The sequence below is a fragment of the Arachis ipaensis genome, chromosome B6 (assembly GCF_059453495.1).
Source record: "Arachis ipaensis isolate K30076 ecotype BB chromosome B6, ASM5945349v1, whole genome shotgun sequence".
NCBI lineage: Eukaryota > Viridiplantae > Streptophyta > Magnoliopsida > Fabales > Fabaceae > Arachis > Arachis ipaensis.
In genome coordinates, this window is record NC_142441.1 from 120,847,387 (window position 1) to 120,870,596 (window position 23,210).

Here is a 23,210-nt window from a genome sequence, read left to right on the forward strand (position 1 = left end):
GCACCAGAAATTGCAGAAATCGCTCCCAGCGAATTCTGAAGCCCTTTTTGGCCCAAATCCAAGTCCAGAAGGCATAGACCAGAGGTTATGAAGTGAGGGAATGCATCCATTCAGGGAGAGCTCGCCAATTTTTACTTTCCATGATTTAGATTTAGTTTGGAGAGAGGTTCTCTCCTCTCTCTTTAGAATTAGGAATTAGATTTAGGATTTTTATTCACTTTTAGGATTATCTCTTTTGATCAGGTTCAATATTCCTTTTATTTATTTTTGCAAGCCACTTTATGAATCCTTTCATGTTATAGATTATTTGAATTAATGTTATTTGAGGTATTTCAGTTTAATATTGATTTCTATTATTCATGCTATTGTTACTTTTACTCTGAAGACATTTTTTATTCCAAGTAGATTTATTTTTCTCCTTTTGGTCTTGGTTAAGGAATCAGTAACTCAGGAGTTATCCAATTCAACAGCATAATTGATAATTGTTATCTTTGTTAATTGAATTGAACTTCCATAATCCCAATCTTTTCTTAGGAAATAAATAGGATTCGAAGATCAAACTAATTAGTCCCTTGACTTTCCTTTACTTTAGTAAGGGTTGACCAAGTGGAATTAAGATTCAACTTTCATTGTTGTTGATAAGAATAACTAAGTCTGAACTTCCAATTTCACATACCTTGCCAAAAGTTTGCTTTACAGTATTTATTTATTTATTTTAATTGCTATTTAAATCAATTGTCATATTTGTCCCTCATTCTTAAAACCCCCAATTCTACAATCTCCATAACCAATAATAAGAACATACTTCCTTGCAGTTCCTTGAGAAGACGACCCGAGGTTTAAATACTCGGTTATCAATTTTAAGGGGTTTGTTACTTGTGACAACCAAAACGTTTGTACGAAGGGATTTCTGTCAGTTTAGAGACTATATCTACAACGCGAATGTTTTTATGAAATTCTTTACTGGCAAAAATCCTAACGTCACTCCCACTTAGTTTACCGCTAACTATTGAAGGTAAGTTAAATGGATAAATCAATATGAATCCTCAAGTCCTAGTCAACTCCCAAGGAAAGACTAGAGTTAGTGGAATTCAAGTCAATTAGCAACTTTCAATTATCAATCAACAAAGGAGATTGATAACTCAAGCGTCTCCAATTACTCAATTCGAGCTAAAAGTATAAAAATCTAACTTAAAGTCCTCCCAAGCATTTTGTCAAACACTTGGAAGGCACAACATAAAAGTATAGAAAAGCAATAAGAGATAATAAAATCCAAACAACCAATTGCAAGCATCAATAACACAAATTAAAGAAAGCAATCATAAATATGAAATACCTCAAATTGTATTAAATAGAAAATCAGATCAAACATGATAATTCATAAACTAAAGTGGATAAATAAATAAATCACCAAGAGAAGAGAAACTAAAGTGCTAGAATAAATAAGAATAGAAGAGAAAACTAAATTAAACTAAGGTAGAAATCTGAAATTGAAAATAGTTAAACCTAAAAATCCTAAAACCTAAAGAGAGAGAGAGAGAGAGCCTCTCTCTCTAGAAAACTGCATCTAAAACCTAAATTGTGTGAATAATGAGTTGTATGAATGAATTCTGAATGATTCCCCGACTTTGTAGCCTATAATCTGTGTTTTCTGGGCCGAAAACTGGGTCCAAACTCAGCCCTAAAATCGCCCCCAGCGTCTTCTGCACTTTCTGCACGTGGCGCATGTCACGCATACGCGTCAAGCACGCGCACGCGTCGCAGTGCAATTTTGCTTTTCACGCGCACGCATTAGGTACGCGCGCGCGTCGTTCCTCGCTGGTCAGCTCCTTAGTTTCTTGTGTTCCTTCCCTTTTTGCAAGCTTCCTCTCCATCCTCTAAGCCATTCCTTCCCTATAAAGCCTGAAAACACTTAACACACATATCAAGGCATCGAATGGCATAAAGAGAATAAAAAAAATATAAAATTTAAAGGCTTAGGAAGCAAGTTTTCAATCATATACAAAATTGGAAAGGAATTGTAAAATTATGCAAATTGTATGAATAAGTGTACAAAGACTTGATAAAACCACTCAATTGAGCACAAAATAAACCATAAAATAGTAGTTTGTCAGTCTCTAATATTTTCTTGTTCGATGCTTAATTTATCCTTGACAATTTCAAAAACATTTTAATTCTCTCATTACGATATTCAAACTACAAACAGAAAAATGTGTTCATTATTATTTGTTATTTGAGTGAGATGACATTGTTTATGATCAATTTCCTTCATACTTTTGTAGAGAAATATGGGCTTATTTACAATACTTCAGAAAACTTTTATTAATATCATTTCCTCAAATTAAACTGTGAAATTAAAGTACTAGTTAAACAAATTAAATGATCTCGTATTATTCATTCATGTTTGATTTTTTGTTTGATATAAACTTTTGATACACTATTAGCCTCGTTATTAATAAGTAATAAAACTAATGATCATACATTACTCAAACTATTGTATGGCTTCATATATAAAATATAGGAGTGCTAGGGGTCAGTAATTTTTGTAATTTATAACCATTAAATAGTTATTAATGATAATTTTAATGGTGTGAAATTGGTATGAGATTTTATCTCACTTTTCTTTGTTGGATACATATTGGCCAAAATTTAAAAAAGTTACTGGAGACTTTTCCTATAAAATATCTAACTTACGTATTCTTAGTTGTATCACACCATGACAATAAGGTATAATATATTCTCTCTCTTACATAAATGGTATAGTTCATCATGGATTGTTAAGCATCGCAATATCAATCTGATTATTATTTATATCGACCAAGATAAAATATTCCTACTTTCTGCTAATAGCTAAAAGTTTATGTGTGTGTGTGTATATATATATGTTCGATAAAACAGTTCATAATATTAAGAATTCGAAAAGTTTAGAACATAAAGTAAATTTTGTCGTATATAATATCTATACGCTTTTCTTCTCCTTTAGGAATATAATTCCTGCATTTAATTTGTATTTAAGAAATTATTAATTTTTTTTTAAAGTATTTGAGAGTCGTAGTTTGAAAACAAAAGAAAATCATAACTTTCTTTTCCTTTTTTAATGCATTTTATTTTTTAATTTGCATTCCTTAATTATTGTTAAAATAAATAGATAATTTTAAAAATAAATATATAATTATAAAGATTATGTATATAAAATTATAGATATTAAGTTAAATAAGATAATTTATTATTGTCTTTTTAAATATTACTCATTTTTTTCACAAAATATTGTGTACATACGAAAAATTAACGCTAAATTAACCACCATATATTCGTATATAAATATATATGTTGTTTAACTTATTTTTAATATGTATTTTATATTTTAATATATATATATATATATTACACTAATTATTGATTTTAATAATTGAATTTGATGTATATCTAATAATTTTTTATTACGAATTAGCTTAATATAGTTTCAGAATAAAATTTCACCATGAAATAATTATGATAAGAGATAAAACTCAAGTCATCATTGTTCAACTTGAAAATTGAAACAAAATTAAATATTAAAAACAAAAATATTTGAAGTTCTTATTATGAAAACTTTAAAACCCAAAACATACCTTACCCTAATTAAAATCTAAAAAGATTAAATATCCGTTAGCACTGTGCTAAGAACAACAACCTCACAAGAAATACATGCTCCATTATTATCTTCTTGATATTTAAAGCCGTGAATGCTTAAAGTTAGGTCGGGGGGCACAGAATAGAAAAAACGAATTAAACAAGTTGACTTTTTTGGGCTTCTGCGCACTACATTTATTAATTAACTTCTTTATTGATTATTAAAGTCTCCTTTTTAGTTATATGCTCAGTTTACTACTTGTGAGTCTTAAGATTATTTAAAATAAAAATAATGAAGTGTTTTTAAATAATAAATATCTTAAAAATGCTTCTTGAAAATTTAACTTCTTTAATTTTCTAATATTAATTACTCATATAAATAGTTTTAACAGAGTCTATAAGAAAAATACTATTTATTTATTAAATTATTTTAGTACATTGTGCCACCTATTTAAGCACCAAAGAGTAAGTGCTTTTCTCTATGTACCATTATACCAATATATCTGCTTATTAGTGCTCTTTTTTGTCATCGAATTTATTAGTGTTAGTGATTGTGTGGCTTTTCAATCCCATCATCATTCAATTATTCAAGATGATTCACAGAAATGTCCAAAGGCTCTTATTGCTACTTCTCTTTCTGGGTTTCTCCTCTTATCTTCTTCTCTCTGCTTCTGCTGTCCCTGCAACCAGTAAGACCGGCCTTCAAAGTTTAATATTATTGTACCTATTCTGTTTTATTATCACTTATTATTATAGGAATTGGATATATTATTGAATTAATATATTTAGAGTGACAGATAACTAAAAGAGAATGGAAAAAGTAATTAATATGTAGTTATTACTTGATCATCCGTTTGTCTGTTTATTTTAATTTGTGTGGATCTTAATATGATGAATAATTAGGGATTAATTTGATTTAATTTGTGTGATTAAGGAACCCAGAATTTGGATGGTGAAGAATCCGAAGATGCATCACTTCTACTTTCTTTAGCTAAGGTTATTTCTTCAATCTCTCTCTCTACATAATTGTTGGATGATAACAATTTTGATCCAAAAGATTCCAAGGTTTTGGATTATTTCAGTGATTTGATATTCACATAATTTTCATGGCATCATATTTAATCTCTTTTGAATAAAAGAAAAATAAAATACATATTAAAATATATATATATATATATATACCTTGTTTTTCTTTTTTCTCTGTCCTACTACACAAGAATATGTGTATGTGATTAATATATATAGTGTACGTGTGAAAATACTCACTAGAAAATGATCATGTCCAATTTCAAAGTCTTGGTTCAAGTTTATGACTTCTTAAATTACCATGATAGCTAAGATATACCAGGAAATTAAAGAGTAGAAAAGATAAGAGAACAACTAGGGAACCAAAAGTATATCAACAAAAAATCAGCCAAAATGTGTTTGGGTTCCATGAAAAATCAGGTTTTGGTTTGTGTTCCGTGATCTCAGGAGCGGTTTTCAAACATATTATTCAAAAAATAATTTTAATTAAAGGGTTTTGTTTACTTTTTGGCTGATCACATTTTAGTTCCATATACTTTTTCAAAAGATAAAAAGTCTTACCAACCTATTAATTATTGTTGTGGAGTTGCATCAACTTATATACATGACAATAAGTTATATGGACTGCTATTTTTTAACAATAAAAATCAATAGTATATATGGTTCTCTGTAATTAAATTTTTCTCATATATTTTTCCTACCAGAATATGCAGAAATTGGAAAATAATGTTAAGGATGTGGTGATTGATGTGGAGGAAAGATTCATAAATAGGAGGATGGATTTGGAAACACAAGACTATGAAGGAACTGGAGCAAATAAAGATCATGACCCCAAATCCCCTGGAAGTGTTTAATTAATTATCCCAAAATAATGCACATTAAATTAATTAATTAGTTTAATTTGCAACCCATGGAAGCTGTAAAATAGGATCTCTAGATACTTAAGTGTTTTGTCTTCTAATGTCGTTATAGTATATAATATAAATATATAATACAATATATATGTATGGAGTATGTATGGTTCTCTTCCCTTTGTTTAATAGCATCAATTGTATAATTTTCTGTGCGCTTGTTATAATAAAAGATCATATGTAATTTCGTTATTTCATTCAATTAAATAAAATTGCCGCTTAAAATGAAAAAAGAGAAAACAATTGATGATTGTAAAAAACGGAGGCTTGAACCAGGACAAGGATGAAGCAGCATTTGACGTGTACTATTGTCCCATTATATATTTTATTTTTGTTAATTTATTTCGATTTACATTCTTTTTATAGTGTTGGGTTGGTGCACCGCATGCTCAAACTTTTTAATTAAGTGGTTTTTAATGTTTTAACTTTCAATTAATTGCGGATCCAACTTCACTCCACCTTGAATCACGTGCAGGTTCAGCTACAAATTACAATTTCCATGTGTCAACAAATTATTTAAAAGTAATATTATATAATTAATAAAATTTATTATTTTTTATTAATATTTAATTAATAAAAATGTTTTTATATATACTAATATTTAACTTTTACATTTTAAATTCAAAATTTTAATAGTATAAAAATAAAATATTAATCTTCTAATTTTTTCATTAATTAAGAAGATTTAAAAAGACAATTGAGAATTTGAAAATAAATTGACATTGTTGGCATTAGCATTTAATAATAATTATATTTATTTATTTTTGGAATAATATTATACATCTAAGTCTTTTATGAACCAAGTCCAATCAAGTTAAATAATAAGATTTATAATAATATTAGTTATAACTAATTTTTATTATATTAGACCAACTTGATTGGACTTGGTTAACAAAAAGACTTAGATGTATAGTATTATTCGTGTTTTTGTGAGACAAAACAATTGATTTGTTAAAAGATTTTATTTATAGTTATGCAAGGAGGGTTCTCTTTGGGAAGATTTTTCAAAAGTTTTAAAGGTCTCCTTTAGAAATAAAGTTATTGGTGCAAAGAAATCTAAGGCCTTAGCACTTGTAAGACCTCTTTTTGGGGATGGTATAGCGACAGTGGTAGATAAGCAGGGTGATTCCCAACCTCCGTGTGTTAGCTTCACAAAAGAGGCAAAGCTCTACTTGACAGAACCTTATAGAGATGCCTTATTGATTAAGGTCTTGGATAAGAACTACAGTTACACAGCTCTTTCACATAAGTTTCGGATGGTCTGACGCATCAAAGGTGGCTTCGATCTTCTAGACGTGGGATTTGAAAATTTCCTAGTGAAATTTGATGCCGCTGAGAATCGGGATAAAGTCATGCCTGGCGGCACGTAGTTGATAGAGGGGCATTATGTCGCTATAAAATCATGGAATGTAGATTTTCGGCTATGTGAAGAGTCCTTTGGGTTAACGCTTATATGGATTCAAATTTTGGGGCTTCCAATCTGGTGCTACCAAGAGCAGTCTATGATGCGTATTGCTTCTGCGATAGGTGTCCCGATCAAAGTAGACCTGGCCACTAAATTGGCAGAGAGAAGGAGATATGCCTGGACACGTGTTTAAATAAATTTGAGATTGCTGGTGATAAAGAATATTATTATGGAAGAGGTAACTCATGCAATGGAGTATGAAAGTCTAAATCTGATATGTGCTTCTTGTGCACGTTATGACTATCATAAGGCACAATGCTTGGGTAGAATCACCACGAAAGGGAAGGGTGTTGATCCTGGCGCCGGTAAGACCCAAGTTGGTAAAAAGTCAACGCCAATTAATGATAAAAAAAATTCAAAGATCAAATACAACAGATGATGTTGTGATAGGCGTGGTTGTTGGCGAGGATCACGGACCCAATATGAATGATAATTCATTGGCTAATAACTTGCATGAGGATCACGTTGAAGAGGCATGCAAGAATGAAGAAGTAGGCTGGGAGCAAGTATTAAGGAAAGAGAAATATAAGCTGGGCCAAAAGTTTTTAAGGCCCAAGGAAGGGAATACTCAAGTAAAGGTTTAGATAGGAAAGTAAGGCCCACATTGCATGCTCCTCTTGCTGACGGGTCCGCTTATTCACGAGCCATGATCGAATCTTGAACCATGCTCCAGCAGCGTGGGTCGCGTGTGAGGAATGGAGATGCGTCTGCAATGCCGTCTTCTTACCAGAATCTAGCGCCCTTCGGCTCCTCTCTCTGGAAATGGCCAAGACCGTCGTCCTTACAGTGCTCGTTAACGGAGAAGCATGGAAGCACGGTGTGGACACTTCCGTGAAGGTTGCTGCAGTGGCAATACCACCGGGGATGGAAGTCTCACCGTCAAATGAAGCAACAAGGGAAGGTAGGGATGAGGGAGTTTGTCCCGTGATTTCAAGCCTTATCTTGAGATTGGTGAACCAATTTTATATTCACTGCTGTTTTATTATTCTATCTTTATATTATGGATAGTTTAAATATAATAGTTTGGAATATTAGGGGTGTATCTAATAAGTTAGCCCGGGCGAATTGTAAAGAGCTTGTTAGAAAATTTAAAGCTGACTTTTTTATTGTGGTTAAAACTCATTGTCCTTTTCAACAATTGAAACTGTTCTGGAAAAGGCTTGGTTACCATTCTATTGGTACAGTGGAGGCAACGGGACATAAGGGGGTATATGGTTTGTTTCTACAATACCGAATACTTTCTGCAAGTGGGTATATGCTTTTGATCAGTATGGTGGAAGTTCAGTTAGATAATGTGATTTGGAGGTGTAGTGGTATTTATAGTAGTCTTTATTTTAATACCAGAGTTCTTCTATGGGATTATCTTGTGACTCAGTCCTCCTCTTTTTTGGGCCATGGATCATTCTTGGTGATTTTAATGAAGTCATCTTCTCTCATGAATCTAACGATTATCTTTTTCGAGTCAACATGCAAATCGGTTTGCTGCCTCATTTGGGGATAGCGACTTGCTGACTTAAAGACTATCAAAAGATGATTTTCTTGGTATAGAAAGGTGAAAAATTATGTTGAAGTGGCGAAAAAGCTTGACCAAATTTGTATTAATAGTGAATGGTTATCTCTATTTTCGGAGGCTTATGCAAAAATACTAAATAGACTTCAGTCTGATCATTGTCCCATTCTAGTGGCTATAAAGGGTGGCCCCAACCAAAAAGGAATTGACGTTTTCGGTCTATTGCGGCTTGAGCTACCCATCGGGGGTATAGAGATATTATGACCCAATCGTGGCGGTCTGGCTATAAACAGTTGTATGGCAAGCTTTCGGAAGTGCAGAAGAACTCTCTAGAGTTTAATTCTAAAGTGTTCGATAGTATTTTTGTTAGGAAAAGCAAGTTGGAACGCTAAATTAATTTCCTACAGAAGCATCTGGAAGTGATGGAAGATTCTTCTATGCGGCAAAAAGAGCGACAGTTGATTGAGAATTACAATAACAATCTTGTTCAAAAGGAACTTCTGTGGATTTAGAAATCCAAAGGGCAGTGGGTAAAATTCGGGGATAGAAATACCAATTTCTTTCATGTTTAAACTCTGGTGCGGAGGAAGCATAACAAAATTCATGGTCTCTTTCTCTAGGATAGAATGTGGAAAACGGATCCAGATTTCCTTTGCAGGTAAGCTGAGTCCTTTTCTAAAAGCTTATTCCGCCAAATTGGAGGATGTGGATTTGGGATGTCTTGGTGAAGTGCCACTTTCTTCCTAAATGAGGATGCTTGCTGTAACCATACAGCACCAGCTACATTGGACGAAGTTAAGTTGGCTATTTATAGTATGCATTCTTTTAAGGCGCCAGGTCTTGATGGGTTTCAGGCTTTCTTCTTCAAGTTGGCTATTTATAGTATGCATTCTCTGGTATGGATACTGATCCGAGAATGATGGAAACTCTTCTGATTCTTATTCCAAAGGTAGAAGCCCCAGTTTTCATGAAGGATTTCAGACCTATCAGTCTCTGTAATGTGGTTTACAAAGTTATAACAAAGGTCCTGGTCAATAGACTTCTTCCTCATCTCACAGACATTGTTGGGTCCCTTCAAGGAGGTTTTATTCCAGGAAGGAGAACCCTTGACAACATCATTATTACGCAAGAGGTTCTCCACTTCATGAAAAAAACAAAGTTCAAGAAAGGTATTGTGGCCTTTAAGATTGATTTGGAGAAAGCCTATGACAGAGTTGATTGGAGGTTTTTGAAACATACCCTTGGGAGTTTTAGCTTTTCTATCCCTATAATTAATTTGATTATGCGTGTCACTGCCTATTCATTGTATATCCTGTGGAATGGGGAGAGATTTTAAATAGCTTCACTCCTAGCCGGGGACTCAAGCAAGGAGTCCCAATGTCACCATATCTGTTTGTGTTATGTATTGACAGATTTTCCTACTATATTAATTATCAAGTTGATAGGGGCTTGTGGAAGCCGGTTGCTGCTTCTAGAGGGAGTCCAAGAATTTCTCATTTGATATTCACTAATGATTTGCTTCTTTTCTGTGAAGCTAAAAATGGCAAGTTCAAAATGTAATAGTTTCTTTGGATAACTTCTACAGAGCCTCGAGGATAAAAGTTGATGTGGAGAAATCTAAAGCGCTATGCTCCAAGAATGTCTCAGCGACAAGGAATGAGATTTTTACCGGAGTGTTGATAAACCCATATTTCATGATATATTTTGTGCTCAATTTAAGTGATTTATTCAACCCTTCACCCACTTATTCATGTAAATTGCATGATTTTACTTTCCCTTCTTTATTATGTGATATATGTGAAAAACATGTTTCCTATGCTTAAAAATTATCAATTTTAATTACCCTTTGTTACCATTCGATGCCGTGATTTGTGTGTTGAGTATTTTCAGATCTTCTAAGGCAGGAATGACTTAAAGGATGGAAAGGAAAAATACAAAAATTGGAAGGAAAGCACAAAATGGAGTTTTTGAAGAAACTGGCAGCGACGTGAACGCATGGACGACGCGGCCGCGAAAAGGCAGCGACGCGAACATGTGACTGACGCGGACGCGCGCCTTGAGTAGAACGCAGATGACGCGTACGCGTGACCAAAGCAAACGCGTGATAAGGAAAACTCCAGATGACACGACCGCGTGACCCACGCGGACGCGTGACAGACGCCACGCTCCAGAAACTACAGAAAAATGCTCCCAGCGATTTCTGAAACCCTTTTGGCCCAGATCCAAGTACAGAAAGCACAGATTAGAGGTTATAAAGTGGGAGAATGTATCCATTCATAGGGAGGTCAATTATTATTCACTTTTCACAATTTAGATGTAGTTTTTAGAGAGAGAGGTTCTCTCCTCTCTCTTAGGTTTTAGGATTAGGATTCCTCTTAAAGGATTTAGGATTTCAACTCTTTATCAGGTTCAATATTTCTTTTACTTTATATTTCTCTTTTACTTTCAGATACTTTAATGCTCTCATTTAATTACTTATGTTGCCAAATTGACTTATGAACTCTCTATGTTTAGATTGATTTTCTCTTATTAATGCAATTGAGGTATTTCAGATTTATGATTCTTATTTAGCTTTTTTATATTCTTGGCTTTAATTGATTAACTGGAGGCTCTTGAGTTATCAACTTATCGTGATTGATTGTTATGTCGGCTAATTGACTGGAATTCCACTCACTCTAGTCTTTCCTTAGGAGTTGGCTAAGACTTGGGAAACTAACTAATTAGTTCACTTGACTTTCCCTTGCTTTCGTAAAGGTTAACTAAGTGGGATTAACTTCAATTCTCATAGGAGTAACTAGGATAGGACTTCCGAATTTTCATACCTTGCCAAGAGTTTATTTTACAGTTATTTATTTATTTTACTTGTCATTTAAATTACTTGTTCCTTACTTTCAAAACCCCCAATTTACAAAACTCATAACCAATAGTAAGAACACCTCCCTGTAGTTCCTTGAGAAGACGACCCGAGGTTTAAATACTTCAGTTATCAATTTTAAAGGGGTTTGTTACTTGTGACGACCAAAACGTTTGTACAAAAGGATTTTCTGTTGGTTTAGAAGCTATATAGTTACAACGCGATCATATTTTTATATTTCTTTACCGATAGAAAAACCGATCGTCAAAATGGCGCCGTTGCCGGGGAATTGCAAACGTGTGCCTTATTATTAGTTATTGTAAATATTTTTTTTCTTTTACTTGTTTATTTGTTTTTGTTTTCTTTTATTTCTATTAGCTACTATGAATTCTCACCCCTCTCACTTTGAGTTTGGTTCTAAATCTGTTGAAAGGAGTGGAAGCTACAACAGGAATATGCATCAAGGTCTAAGCAATCAAAGATGGATGGAGCGAAGAGGCCCTGATCAACCCTTTAGGAAACAACACCCTCCAAGATATCATGGGCAAGGACCACTCTACAATGTATACCAAGCTGATAGACATGGTGGACCCCCTTGTAATTACCAACAAGCCCCACCCTGTGCTTATAGACCATCCTCTCAACGTAGCTTTGAACCACCACACTCACAAGCTCCTTTTCACCATTCACCACCGTATGACCCTTATCCACCACAATTCTAATCCAATTACTCCCAAGAACCACCACATTCTTATTTTGAACCCTCTTCCCCAACCAATGAACCCTCATACCCACCCCAACCTCCAATAAATGACAAACTTCGTGTTCTTCTTCAAGGGCAAGCGAGGATGCAAAGGGGCGTATTGGACCTCACTACTGCCTTAACTGAGGTAGTAAATATAATAGCTTCCCGACATCTGAGCGCTCAAAATACTCCCATGGATGCATGTGGAAAATCAAAAGAAGAGCGTAGCATGAAGGAAACACTAGAAACTCTGGTGGACAATGAGGAGCATGGCTTTGTATTGGAACAAGTGGAGGAAGCCATGATAGTTGTAGAGGAAGAAGTGGTTGAAGATTTAGGAGATGCTGAACCTCCATGGGAATCGAGAGCTGTAAAGGATTCTGCTGAGAAGTTCGAAATTGATGCCAAAGAGGACAGTGCACAACATCCAAAGCATATACCTTGTGAAAAATTGGACGGAACAGACCAAGAAGTTGATTCCATAGACAGTGATGATCATAAATCAAGCTCTCCTAATCACGAACTCACATCCGCAACTGAACTCCTTGAGCCTGAAGAATCTTATCCAAGTGAATACGAAGATGATGTCGAGGTAGATTTCTCTCAACCTCCAACGTATGATTTGAGTGACGAGGAAGACATAGAAGACTTTGATCAGGATGCAGTTGCAGTTGAAAAATTTTGCAAAGAAGTGGAGGAATTCACAGAAGAATACAAGGGAGTAGAACTTACAGAACTAGTGGAAACACCTGTCCCAAGGCCATTACCACCTAATACAAGATTCAAATAGGTACAATCCTTAACCTTTATCTTTACCTTTCCACTTGAATATGGTTTGCTTGAAACAGATGGCCAGCTTAGAGCTCTCTGCGGCTTTAAAAATAAGAGAGAAATGACTCGTACTCAGAACTGGTGTGCAAGATTCAGTAAGGTTCCGCGCTTCAATTCGAAGTGCACAGATTGGTATCAAGTTCAATTGAATGGGTCTTAGGAGGCGTTTGGTCATCTTGGTGAGAACACAATTTCTAAACCGCCCGGATGGAAGAATATAGATCAAGCCAAAGGCGAATTTAAAAGCAAAGTTTGGGATCTTGGAAAATATTCTGACATTCGTAACCCCGGGAGCCTGAGAATCTGTTTGAAGCTGCTCAAAAGCTTTACATGCCTAGTTTGAGACCCCGGAGGCCGTTGGCATTCCAAACATTGGTGGAGATTTCTAGATGAATTTAAGCATAAGCCACCATAACAGGAAGCTCATCTAATGTCCAACTTAAGGACTTTAACTAAAAGTGCTAGGTGGGAGACAACCCACCATGGTATGGTCGTTTCTTTTTCAATTTTATTTCGTGTTGTTTGTTTTTATATTATATTATTTTCATTGAACCTGAATATTATTCATTAGCATTGCATACTTGCATAAAAAAAAAGCGCGCGACGCGACCGCGTTGCTAACGCGTTCGTGTCAGTCGCAAAAAACACCTCCCACGCGTCCGCGTCACTCACGCGAACGCGTGATCTGGAAATCGGCGTAAAAATCCAACGCCCAGAAAATCTGGGCTGGAATCGTGCGGCTGGTGTGCGTTTAGCACAAAACGGCTCACGCGTTCTCGTCCCTGACGCAAACGCGTCACTTGCAAAACACCCATCCTACGCGAAAGCATGAGCGACGCGTGGATAGCATGGCACCCTAATGGAGACAGAGAGTTGCGCCGAAATGACGCTGGAATTGTGCGTTTAGCACAATTTACAGCGACGCGGTCGCGTGCCTTTCGCGTCCGCGTCATCCATCTTGTACCCAACCCGCGCGATCGCGTCAATCACGTGACCGCGTCAATCCCATTGGCACGCGATCGCGTGGATTCAAAATCACTAACCCCAACCATGCGAAACCCTATTTCACCCCCGCGTCACCATTCTCTTCCCCCCAACCCCCCCTACTCCCTCTCTGCTCCCCACCCAAACACCACCACCCCCAACCACCACTCCGACCGCCGCACCACCCCCAACCACCCAGACCACCAAGCGACACCCCCCCTCTCCCATTTCTCTCCTTCTTCCTTCCCTCCCCTTCTTCTCTCTCTTCTTCCCTCTACCACCGCTGCCCCCACCGCGGCCAGCCACCACCACTACGCCACCAGCACCGCCTCCCACCACCGACCACCACCGACCACCACCACAGCTTCACCTCCCTCGCTCCCTTCTTACCCACCCCCTCCACCATTAAACCCTACCCAAAACCCCCCTGCCACCGAACAGCCGCCCACCGCCGCGCCAACCGCCCTTCACTGCCGCGTCAGCACCACCACCACCACACCCCCATCATCTCTCTGTTCCATTAATTTGTTCTTCCACACACCAGGTTCTGCCGAACGCCAATTTCTCTATCACTTGTAGTTATTTGCTTATTTTTCCGATTATGTTCAAATTAGGCTAGTTAGAGATGCATGTTTGTAGTGGATTCTAGGTGGTTAGGTAGCTAGGATGTGGTTAGTGGATTTAGGCCTGATAATTGTGCCGTACTTGTTGCTTGTTTTACCTATTCTGTAATTTTGGTCTGGCTGTGACATTTATACTGTTCATATGCTGTTCTTCACTGTTTCATGCTGCTGTTACACTGCTCTTTCATGTTCATATTACTTGTGTCTATTTGCAGCTTTATTTTAATTTATATGAACTATTCTGGTTGCTGTTTATTACCCGGGAACATCTAATTTTAGCCGGAATGCTGCCCAATTTTCTGCAAATTGTTTCCTTCTCATTCATGTATTGGTTTTGGCAATTTTGAATTTTCCATTACTTAGCTTTTACCAAACCAATTCATGAATGCACAGGATAGCATTCTTATTCCTTCTTAATTCCCTAGCTAGTAAATCGCATTATTGATGATTTCCTTTTAATTTTTGCTACTCTCATCTCTATTTGAATTTTCATCAATAACCTTATATTTTTGCCTAAATATGAGTTGATTATTCTTTAAATTTGTGAATTTCTTGTTACCTAGGAAACATTTATTAATGCCACTCACTTTAACTTTCTTTCTCCTAAACCCACTGCTTTCCACTTTCTAACCTCTTTTTCACTCTTAACCACTTTTAACTTTCAAACTTCTCTCTTTGTTTTTTAACTATTTACTTTAACTTTCTAACTCAAGGCATGATTCTTATTTTTCCTACTTAACATGAATTCTACTTATATTACATTTTGGATTGTGATTTTTCATCTCAGATTTCTAACTCAAATACATTCCATAATGCACATATACTTAACTCATTTCATAATCCTACTGCTCTTTTGCCACTATGTGCTTATCTTGTTATTATTCTATTTGCCTACTTGTCTTCCTACTTTGTTCTTCAATTATATCCTGGAATTTCTGCTTTTCAGGATGTCTGACCCTCAGCGCAAAGGAAAAAGCAAAGCAACCACTGGCAAAAGAAAAAGAGGTGAATCCTCTATGTCTATCCTGGACATTATGCATGATGATTCCTGGCGAGAAAAGCACTTTACCCCGCAAGAGAAGGCTGACCAGCTCCTCCCTGCCAATGATCCAGTTAAATTTGCAAACAGATACTGTGAGCTGAAGTATTCAGTGTTTGCCACCTCCAGGAACCTGTACCTGGAGAGGACTCTGAAAATTCTAGAAGAACTACAGTAGTACACCTCCGAACAGATAAAACAGAGAGGCTGGTTCTTCTTAGAGAGAAACCTGACAGAGGTCAATGCTTCCTGGGTAAGAGAGTTTTACTGCAACTATTTCAAGACTTCCCTGGATGCAGTGCACCTCAGAGGAAAACAGATACTGGTCACTGAGGAAGCCATTGAGGATATTCTGCAGCTTCAACCTAAGTCAGATCATCCTGACGGTTACCAAAAGGCTGAAGAGGATATGCGTTTTATGAGATTTGACTGGGATGCTGTCAAGCAAAGGATAGCCCTTGATCCTACTGTCCCATGGGTCATGGGAAAGAACACAGCGATGCCTAAGGGTATCAAGCTGATGTATCTAAATGATGAGGCTCGGCTCTGGCACCAGATCCTGAGCAACTTTGTTATGCCGAGCACTCATGAGAGGGAGCTGCCTGCTGCTATGATCACCCTCCTCTGGTGTGTGATGGAGGGTAAGGACCTGTATCTTCCACGATTCATCCGGTATTACATGGCCAGGGTCCATGTCAGAGGCACTCTCCCTTTCCCATATCTGATTACCCAGCTCGGCCGTCGAGCTGACGTGCCTTGGGAGCTGGCTGATGCGAAGCCGACTGCTGCAGACTGCAAGAAGATCATTCCTCACAGTAGGAAGTTTCAGGCTTTAGGCTACAGACCTCCATTCCTCACCGCTCCTGATGAGACAGCCACACCTTCAGTTGCCCCTTCTTCATCTACTGCTACCCCAGCTACCACCACTGCACCTTCACCTGCCTCAGAGCCTGTTTATCACCTCGTGCACCGCTTATTTCAGCAGCTGGACCAGATGGAGCACCACAATCGGCGGCGATATGAGCGATCTGAGTGTCGCAACAAGCGACGCTATGAGCACCTCAAGTTGATGATCCGATCTGGCGGCGACATCCCCTCCGAGCCTGACACACCATCAGAGCCATCCGAGGAGGAGGCGGACGAGCATGAGGAGGAGAGACATGCACAGAGAGAGGCTGAGCAGGCAGGACCAGAGCAGGCTGTGCCACAGCAGGAGGAGTCACACCAGATTCAGGCCGTAGACCCAAAGATTCCAATACAGTCAGAGCCTCCACTGCATTAGACAGATCCTCCTACCCTCATCCAGTCTGCAGACCTTCAGGCCACCACCGAGACTCCAGCAGCCCATCCTTCCGGCGATGACACTCCTTCACACCCAGCTTGAGTGAGCATCGAGGACGATGCTTTACTTTAAGTGTGGGGAGGTCGCCATCCCTGGCGTATCTTTTTGGTGAACCACTACAGACTCTTTTATCTTATTTTGTTATTTTCCTATATTTTTATTTTTATTTTTATTTTTCAGTACTTATACATTGTTCTTTTGCTGTGTTTCTACCCTATTTTCCGCATTTTGCACTTTAGTTCATATTTTAGCCATTTAGTTTAGCTTGCCATTCAAACTTATTAATTAGAGAATATGTGGATTCATTAGTATAGTTTACCCTTTTAGCATATAATAATTTGATTTAATTGAAAATAAAAGGAGTAAACTAGAAATCTTAGTAAATTAAAACAATCCACACACCTTGTATATATATCATTACATGTTAGTTAGTTAACAACATTTCATCAAGGAACAACACTAAGATTTTAAGGGCCACCCTAAGATTTACATTGAGAATAATGGAAACTCTTAATTTTTACTTGCATGACATGTATAACTAATATATGATTTTCGAGCTGGAGAACACACAGCCTGTGAGTTTTGAGCTTAATTGTATGGTTGCATTCAGACCATAAATTTCATTCCTATGTGTTTTACCCTTCTTTTTCATTCTGATGTTCTTTACTTTGTTTTAATTTATATGTCCAATTATAGAATATAGATACATACCAAGAGATGATTGATGCCATCATTTGAATTTTTCCTCACTTATCCCAAATTAGCCTACCTTTTACATCACCCTTGTTAGCCCCCTTGAGCTTTTTAATCCCCTCTTGCTCTATAAACCACATTACTAGCCTTAAGCAGAAAAACAAAATAAAAATCTCAAGTTGAATCCTTGGTTAGCTTAAGATAGAAATTATGTATTGTTTAAGTGTGGGGAATTTTATGGGAACATGGGATGATAGAAACAAAGTAGGAATTTAAAAAGAGTAAGCTATTTCAAAAACAAAAATTTGGGAAGCATGCTCATGTGAGATCAAAACAATGGGATTACCATGTGCATTGATTTAAAAAAAAAGAGAAAAATGTATTTTTACATTATTTAATTAAGGGAATACACAAAAAAAATTTCCCAAAATGCAAAATAAAAAGAGTCAACGCACATGGGTCAAGAATTTCAAACTTAAAATTAATGTATGAGCTTGTAATCCAAAAGGGAAAATGTTGGGTAAATAGGTTAAGGAACTTTAAAATCATATATAGTATGTATGTTAGGTGAGATCTTAGACTAATCAAGGATTCGCTTATTAGCTCACTTAGCCTTATACATATACCCTTACCTTTACCTTGGCCCCATTACAACCTTGAATAAGACCTCATGAATTTTGTATGTCTGTATTCTATAATTGTTGATTGGTTAGATGAAGAACAAAGTTATAGAAAGTAAGGATAGAAAAAGAATAGAGTAATTAACCCAATAAACACTAAGTGACTAGAGAGTAAACACAAAATCCAGTGAGGGTTCAATAGCTCATCACTATATATCTCTGCTTAAATTGTTAATTATCTTGTAAGTTTGTGAAATATTTTTACCCATCTCAATTGTAAAAGTGCTTTAACATTATCTAAGGTTTGGCTATGCATATATGATTCCTTGAGGATATGAATTAATTTAACTACATGTAAGCTTTATATACAAGTGAATAACAATTAGAATTGCATGATTCATTTAGGTAGTTACATTTAGAATAGATTGCATTGCATGAGATTCCACCACTTTAATCTTACCTTACTCTTTATCTTGGATTTAGCATGAGGACATGCTATTGTTTAAGTGTGGGGAGGATGATAAACCCATATTTCATGATATATTTTGTGCTCAATTTAAGTGATTTATTCAACTCTTCACCCACTTATTCATGTAAATTGTATGGATTTACTTTTCCTTCTTTATTATGTGATATATGTGAAAAACATGTTTCCTATGCTTAAAAATTATCAATTTTAATTACCCTTTGTTACCATTCGATGCCGTGATTTGTGTGTTAAGTATTTTCAGATCTTCTAAGGCAGGAATGACTTAAAGGATGGAAAGAAAACATACAAAAATTGGAAGGAAAGCACAAAATGGAGTTTTTGAAGAAACTGGCAGCGACGCGAACGCATGGACGATGTGGCCGTGTGCCCAGCGCGAAAAGACAGCGATGCGAACGTGTGACTGACGCGGACGTGCGCCTTGAGCAGAACGCAGATGACGCGTACGCGTGACCAAAGCAAACGCGTGATAAGAAAAACTCCAGATGAAACGACCGCGTGACCCACGCGGACGCGTGACAGACGCCACGCACCAGAAACTGCAGAAAACGCTCCCAGCGATTTCTGAAACCCTTTTTGGCCCAGATCCAAGTACAGAAAGCACAGATTAGAGGTTATAAAGTGGGGGAATGCATCCATTCATAGGGAGGTCGATTATTATTCACTTTTCACAATTTAGATGTAGTTTTTAGAGAGAGAGAGGTTCTCTCCTCTCTCTTAGGTTTTAGGATTAGGATTCCTCGTAAAGGATTTAGGATTTCAACTCTTTATCAGGTTCAATATTTCTTTTACTTTATATTTCTCTTTTACTTTCAGATACTTTAATGCTCTCATTTAATTACTTATGTTGCCAAATTGGCTTATGAACTCTCTATGTTTAGATTGATTTTCTCTTATTAATGCAATTGAGGTATTTCAGATTTATGATTCTTATTTAGCTTTTTTATATTCTTGGCTTTAATTGATTAACTGGAGGCTCTTGAGTTATCAACTTATCGTGATTGATTGTTATGTCGGCTAATTGACTGGAATTCCACTCACTCTAGTCTTTCCTTAGGAGTTGGCTAGGACTTGGGAATCTAACTAATTAGTTCACTTGACTTTTCCTTGCTTTCGTAAAGGTTAACTAAGTGGGATTAACTTCAATTCTCATAGGAGTAACTAGGATAGGACTTTCGAATTTTCATACATTGCCAAGAGTTTATTTTACAGTTATTTATTTATTTTACTTGTCATTTAAATTACTTGTTCCTTACTTTCAAAACCACCAATTTACAAAACTCATAACCAATAATAAGAACACCTCCCTGCAGTTCCTTGAGAAGACGACCCGAGGATTAAATACTTCGGTTAGCAATTTTAAAGGGATTTGTTACTTGTGACAACCAAAACGTTTGTACGAAAGGATTTTCTGTTGGTTTAGAAGCTATACTTACAACGCGATCATTTTTTTATATTTCTTTACCGATAGAAAAATCGATCATCAAGTGTCATCCATTAGATTCGTCCAGAACTTGGGTAAGTATCTTGGGGTTACTCTTAGTCACTCTCGGGTGACGCGAGCAGCGTTCAATGATGTTCTGGATAAGATTCGGGGGAGGCTGGCCAGCTAGAAAGGGAGATTGCTTAACAAGGCGGGAAGACTGTGTTTGATCAATTTAGTAGTGACTGCGATTCCTTCTTACCATATACAAGTATATTTCTTCCCTAAAAGGATATCCAATAAGATATAATCTATGATGTGTAGCTTTTTCTGGAAAGGTCAAGTTGATGGTAGAGGCGTGAATCTGGTTAATTGGAAGGTGTTAGTCACCCCTAAGAAGTTTGGGTGGTTTGGGGATTCGAGATCCATTTTGTGCTAATGTTGCTCTTCTTGGGAAGCTAGTTTGGCAATTTTTTCATCATCCAAACAAGTTATGAGTTCAATTGTTGGCGAAAAAATGTTGTTTCTCTCCCAGAGACTATTTCATCCAGTCTCGAGACACGGGCTCCTATGTTTGGAAGAGTGTATGTAAAACTTGGGATCTCTTAAAGGATGGATTTGTTTGGTGCATTGGGGATCTAAACCAGAACTTTTGATTTTCTAATTGGAGAAAAGAGGGACAGTTTTGTCATGAGATAAATTATGTTTACATTTCTGATTTGGATCTCCGGATCCTGGATCTTTGGTCATCTGGACAGTGGCACCTTCAAAATATATATTCTCCTCTAAACCAGTTTTTGCAAGGGAACATTCTTTCTTATAATCTGGATGTGCAAGCAAGTTTAGTGGTAGGATGGTTTTGGTCTGGTGCGACGTCAAAGGTTTATGACTCTCATAGTGGTTACTTATGGCTCAGTAAGAAAAAGTTTGGTTGGGAGGACCTGGGAAATTGGCTTTGGTTTTGGCATCAGCTTATTCTAAAAAAACATAAATTCTTGGCCTAACTTTGTCTTAAAGAGGCTCTGCCCCACTGCTACTTTTCGTTTCAGGAGGGGCATCTCAGCGACGGACAGCTGTCCACGATATTTTTCTGTCCAGAAATCGGTTGTTCATTGTATTCGGGATTGTCTAAAAAGATTAGCTAGTTTGGCAGGCTTTGGAGGTTTCTGATCAACCTTTGAATTTGATGAACTAGTTCTTGCTTCATAGCAAAGAACGTCCTTTTATATTCTTTTCTGGTCTATGGTGGATTTGGCGTTCTAAGAACAATGAGATCTTTCATCTACATAAGTCTTGGCCCCTGAATAAGGTGACTAGTATGGCTTTGTTCTTAGAAAAGAAGTTTCAGAATGTTTTTGAGTTGCAACGAATTTCTATCCCCTCTACCATTAGTGGATCATGGATTTTCTCCTCGGTGGGTACTTTTAAGGTTAATTGTGATGCAAGTTATCTTGGTACTGGTGATCATGTTGGTTTTACCTGTGTTAGCAGAGATTAAAACGGAAGTTGACAACGAGGCTATTTGGGAACGATTGAGAGTCGTTATATTCTGCAAGGAGAGTTGTTTGCTATTTGGAGATGATATCTTCAAGCCTGGAATTTGGGGTAAAGATAGAGATGTTATTTGTAAAACAGATTGTGTGGATGTCTTTACTCTTGTCAATAATTTCTAAGATAACTCTGGTTTTGTAGATCTTTTGGTGCTGAAAATTCGGGACATCATGTCTTGGAAATGGCATGTTGACCGCCGGTTGATATTGAGAGATGCAAACAAAGTGGCCGATATCATGACAAAGACGGCGATAAGAACTCATACTCACCAAGTGGAACTCATGTTGCCTTAAAAAAAATTTGAGAATAGCATTCAGCAAGATTGCCTTGTTTCTTAAACAATTTCTTATTTTTTATTTTTTTTTGTTTGTTTTGTTGTTATTTTTCAGGCAAAAAAAATAGCATTTCTACTCATCGTAAAAAATATTGTTTTATTAATATTCCAAACATGTAAACTAATGGACTATATTTTTCAATTATTGACTTACACATATAACCTTCCGATTTTTTTTAAAAAAAAAAATCATATAACAATTGGCAAGAGCAGTTGAAAATTTATGGTGTTTTCAGAATCTTCAGCTCGTGAATTTGATGGCGCGCATTATTTTTAACTACAATTATTGGAGAATATAGAATAAGCTTTGCAAGACAAAATTAAAAGAAGATAATTAACTAAGAAATCTCGGCGGTTAATATAGAATTTAAAGATTCTCGTACCAAACAAGGGTCGATCACTATCTCTCTGCCCACCGTTGGAAAATTGAATATTTCGTTCCACACTTAATTGGTTATGGAACTAATTGAGATTGACTTAGGTTTCTTAATTCCTACAACAATTTTATTGTTGTTTGCTACATTATAACGATTCTTCTTATGATTACCGCCTATTAGGTAGTACTGTATTACATATATACATGTAGGGTCTTAATGGATAATTAAGGTAGGATTATCTAAATTGTAAATTTTTTTAATTCGAATTTTATCTGCATTCTAAATCTCTTAATCTGATCTTACTTGTCTAACTTGCAAAAGATAAATTTAATTTTACTTAAACACAATATTTAATTATTTTTTATATGTTATAATATCAAAGACTTTATTTATATTATTAGCAAATTATGTTACAAGTTTAATAGTGACTCTTTCAGAAAAAGAGAAATTCGGAAGAGGAGAGTTGACGAAATTTTTTTCAATATTAGATTATTAATAATAAATTTCTCAAAAATGACTTAAATCATGTGTTATATGTTATTGTGGACTTTTACAAAACATCAGTGACATTTTGTCTTTTTATAATTAAAATAATATTTTTTTATAAAATATCGTTAAAAAATGTTTTTTTTTTTTTTTTTACAAAATATCAATAACGTTTTATTGTTTTGTAAAATGTCAGTGATGTTTTATTTTTTTATAATTAAATTTTTTTTATAAAACATCAATACTGTTATTATAATAGAATAAAATATTAAAATAATTAAATATTTTTATATTTTA

The 23,210-nt window shown here is 36.0% G+C and overlaps 1 protein-coding gene across 1 annotated transcript; it reads left to right on the forward strand.

Moving 5' to 3' along the window:
* Positions 1-4,084: 4,084 nt before the first annotated feature.
* On the forward strand, positions 4,085-5,741 carry LOC107604778 (uncharacterized). The gene is made up of 3 exons (XM_016306468.3): positions 4,085-4,301; positions 4,547-4,608; positions 5,343-5,741. Exons 1-3 carry the CDS (start codon positions 4,205-4,207, stop codon positions 5,490-5,492), a joined length of 309 nt encoding a protein of 102 aa, XP_016161954.1. The 5' UTR covers positions 4,085-4,204; the 3' UTR covers positions 5,493-5,741.
* The last annotated feature ends 17,469 nt before the right edge of the window (positions 5,742-23,210 follow it).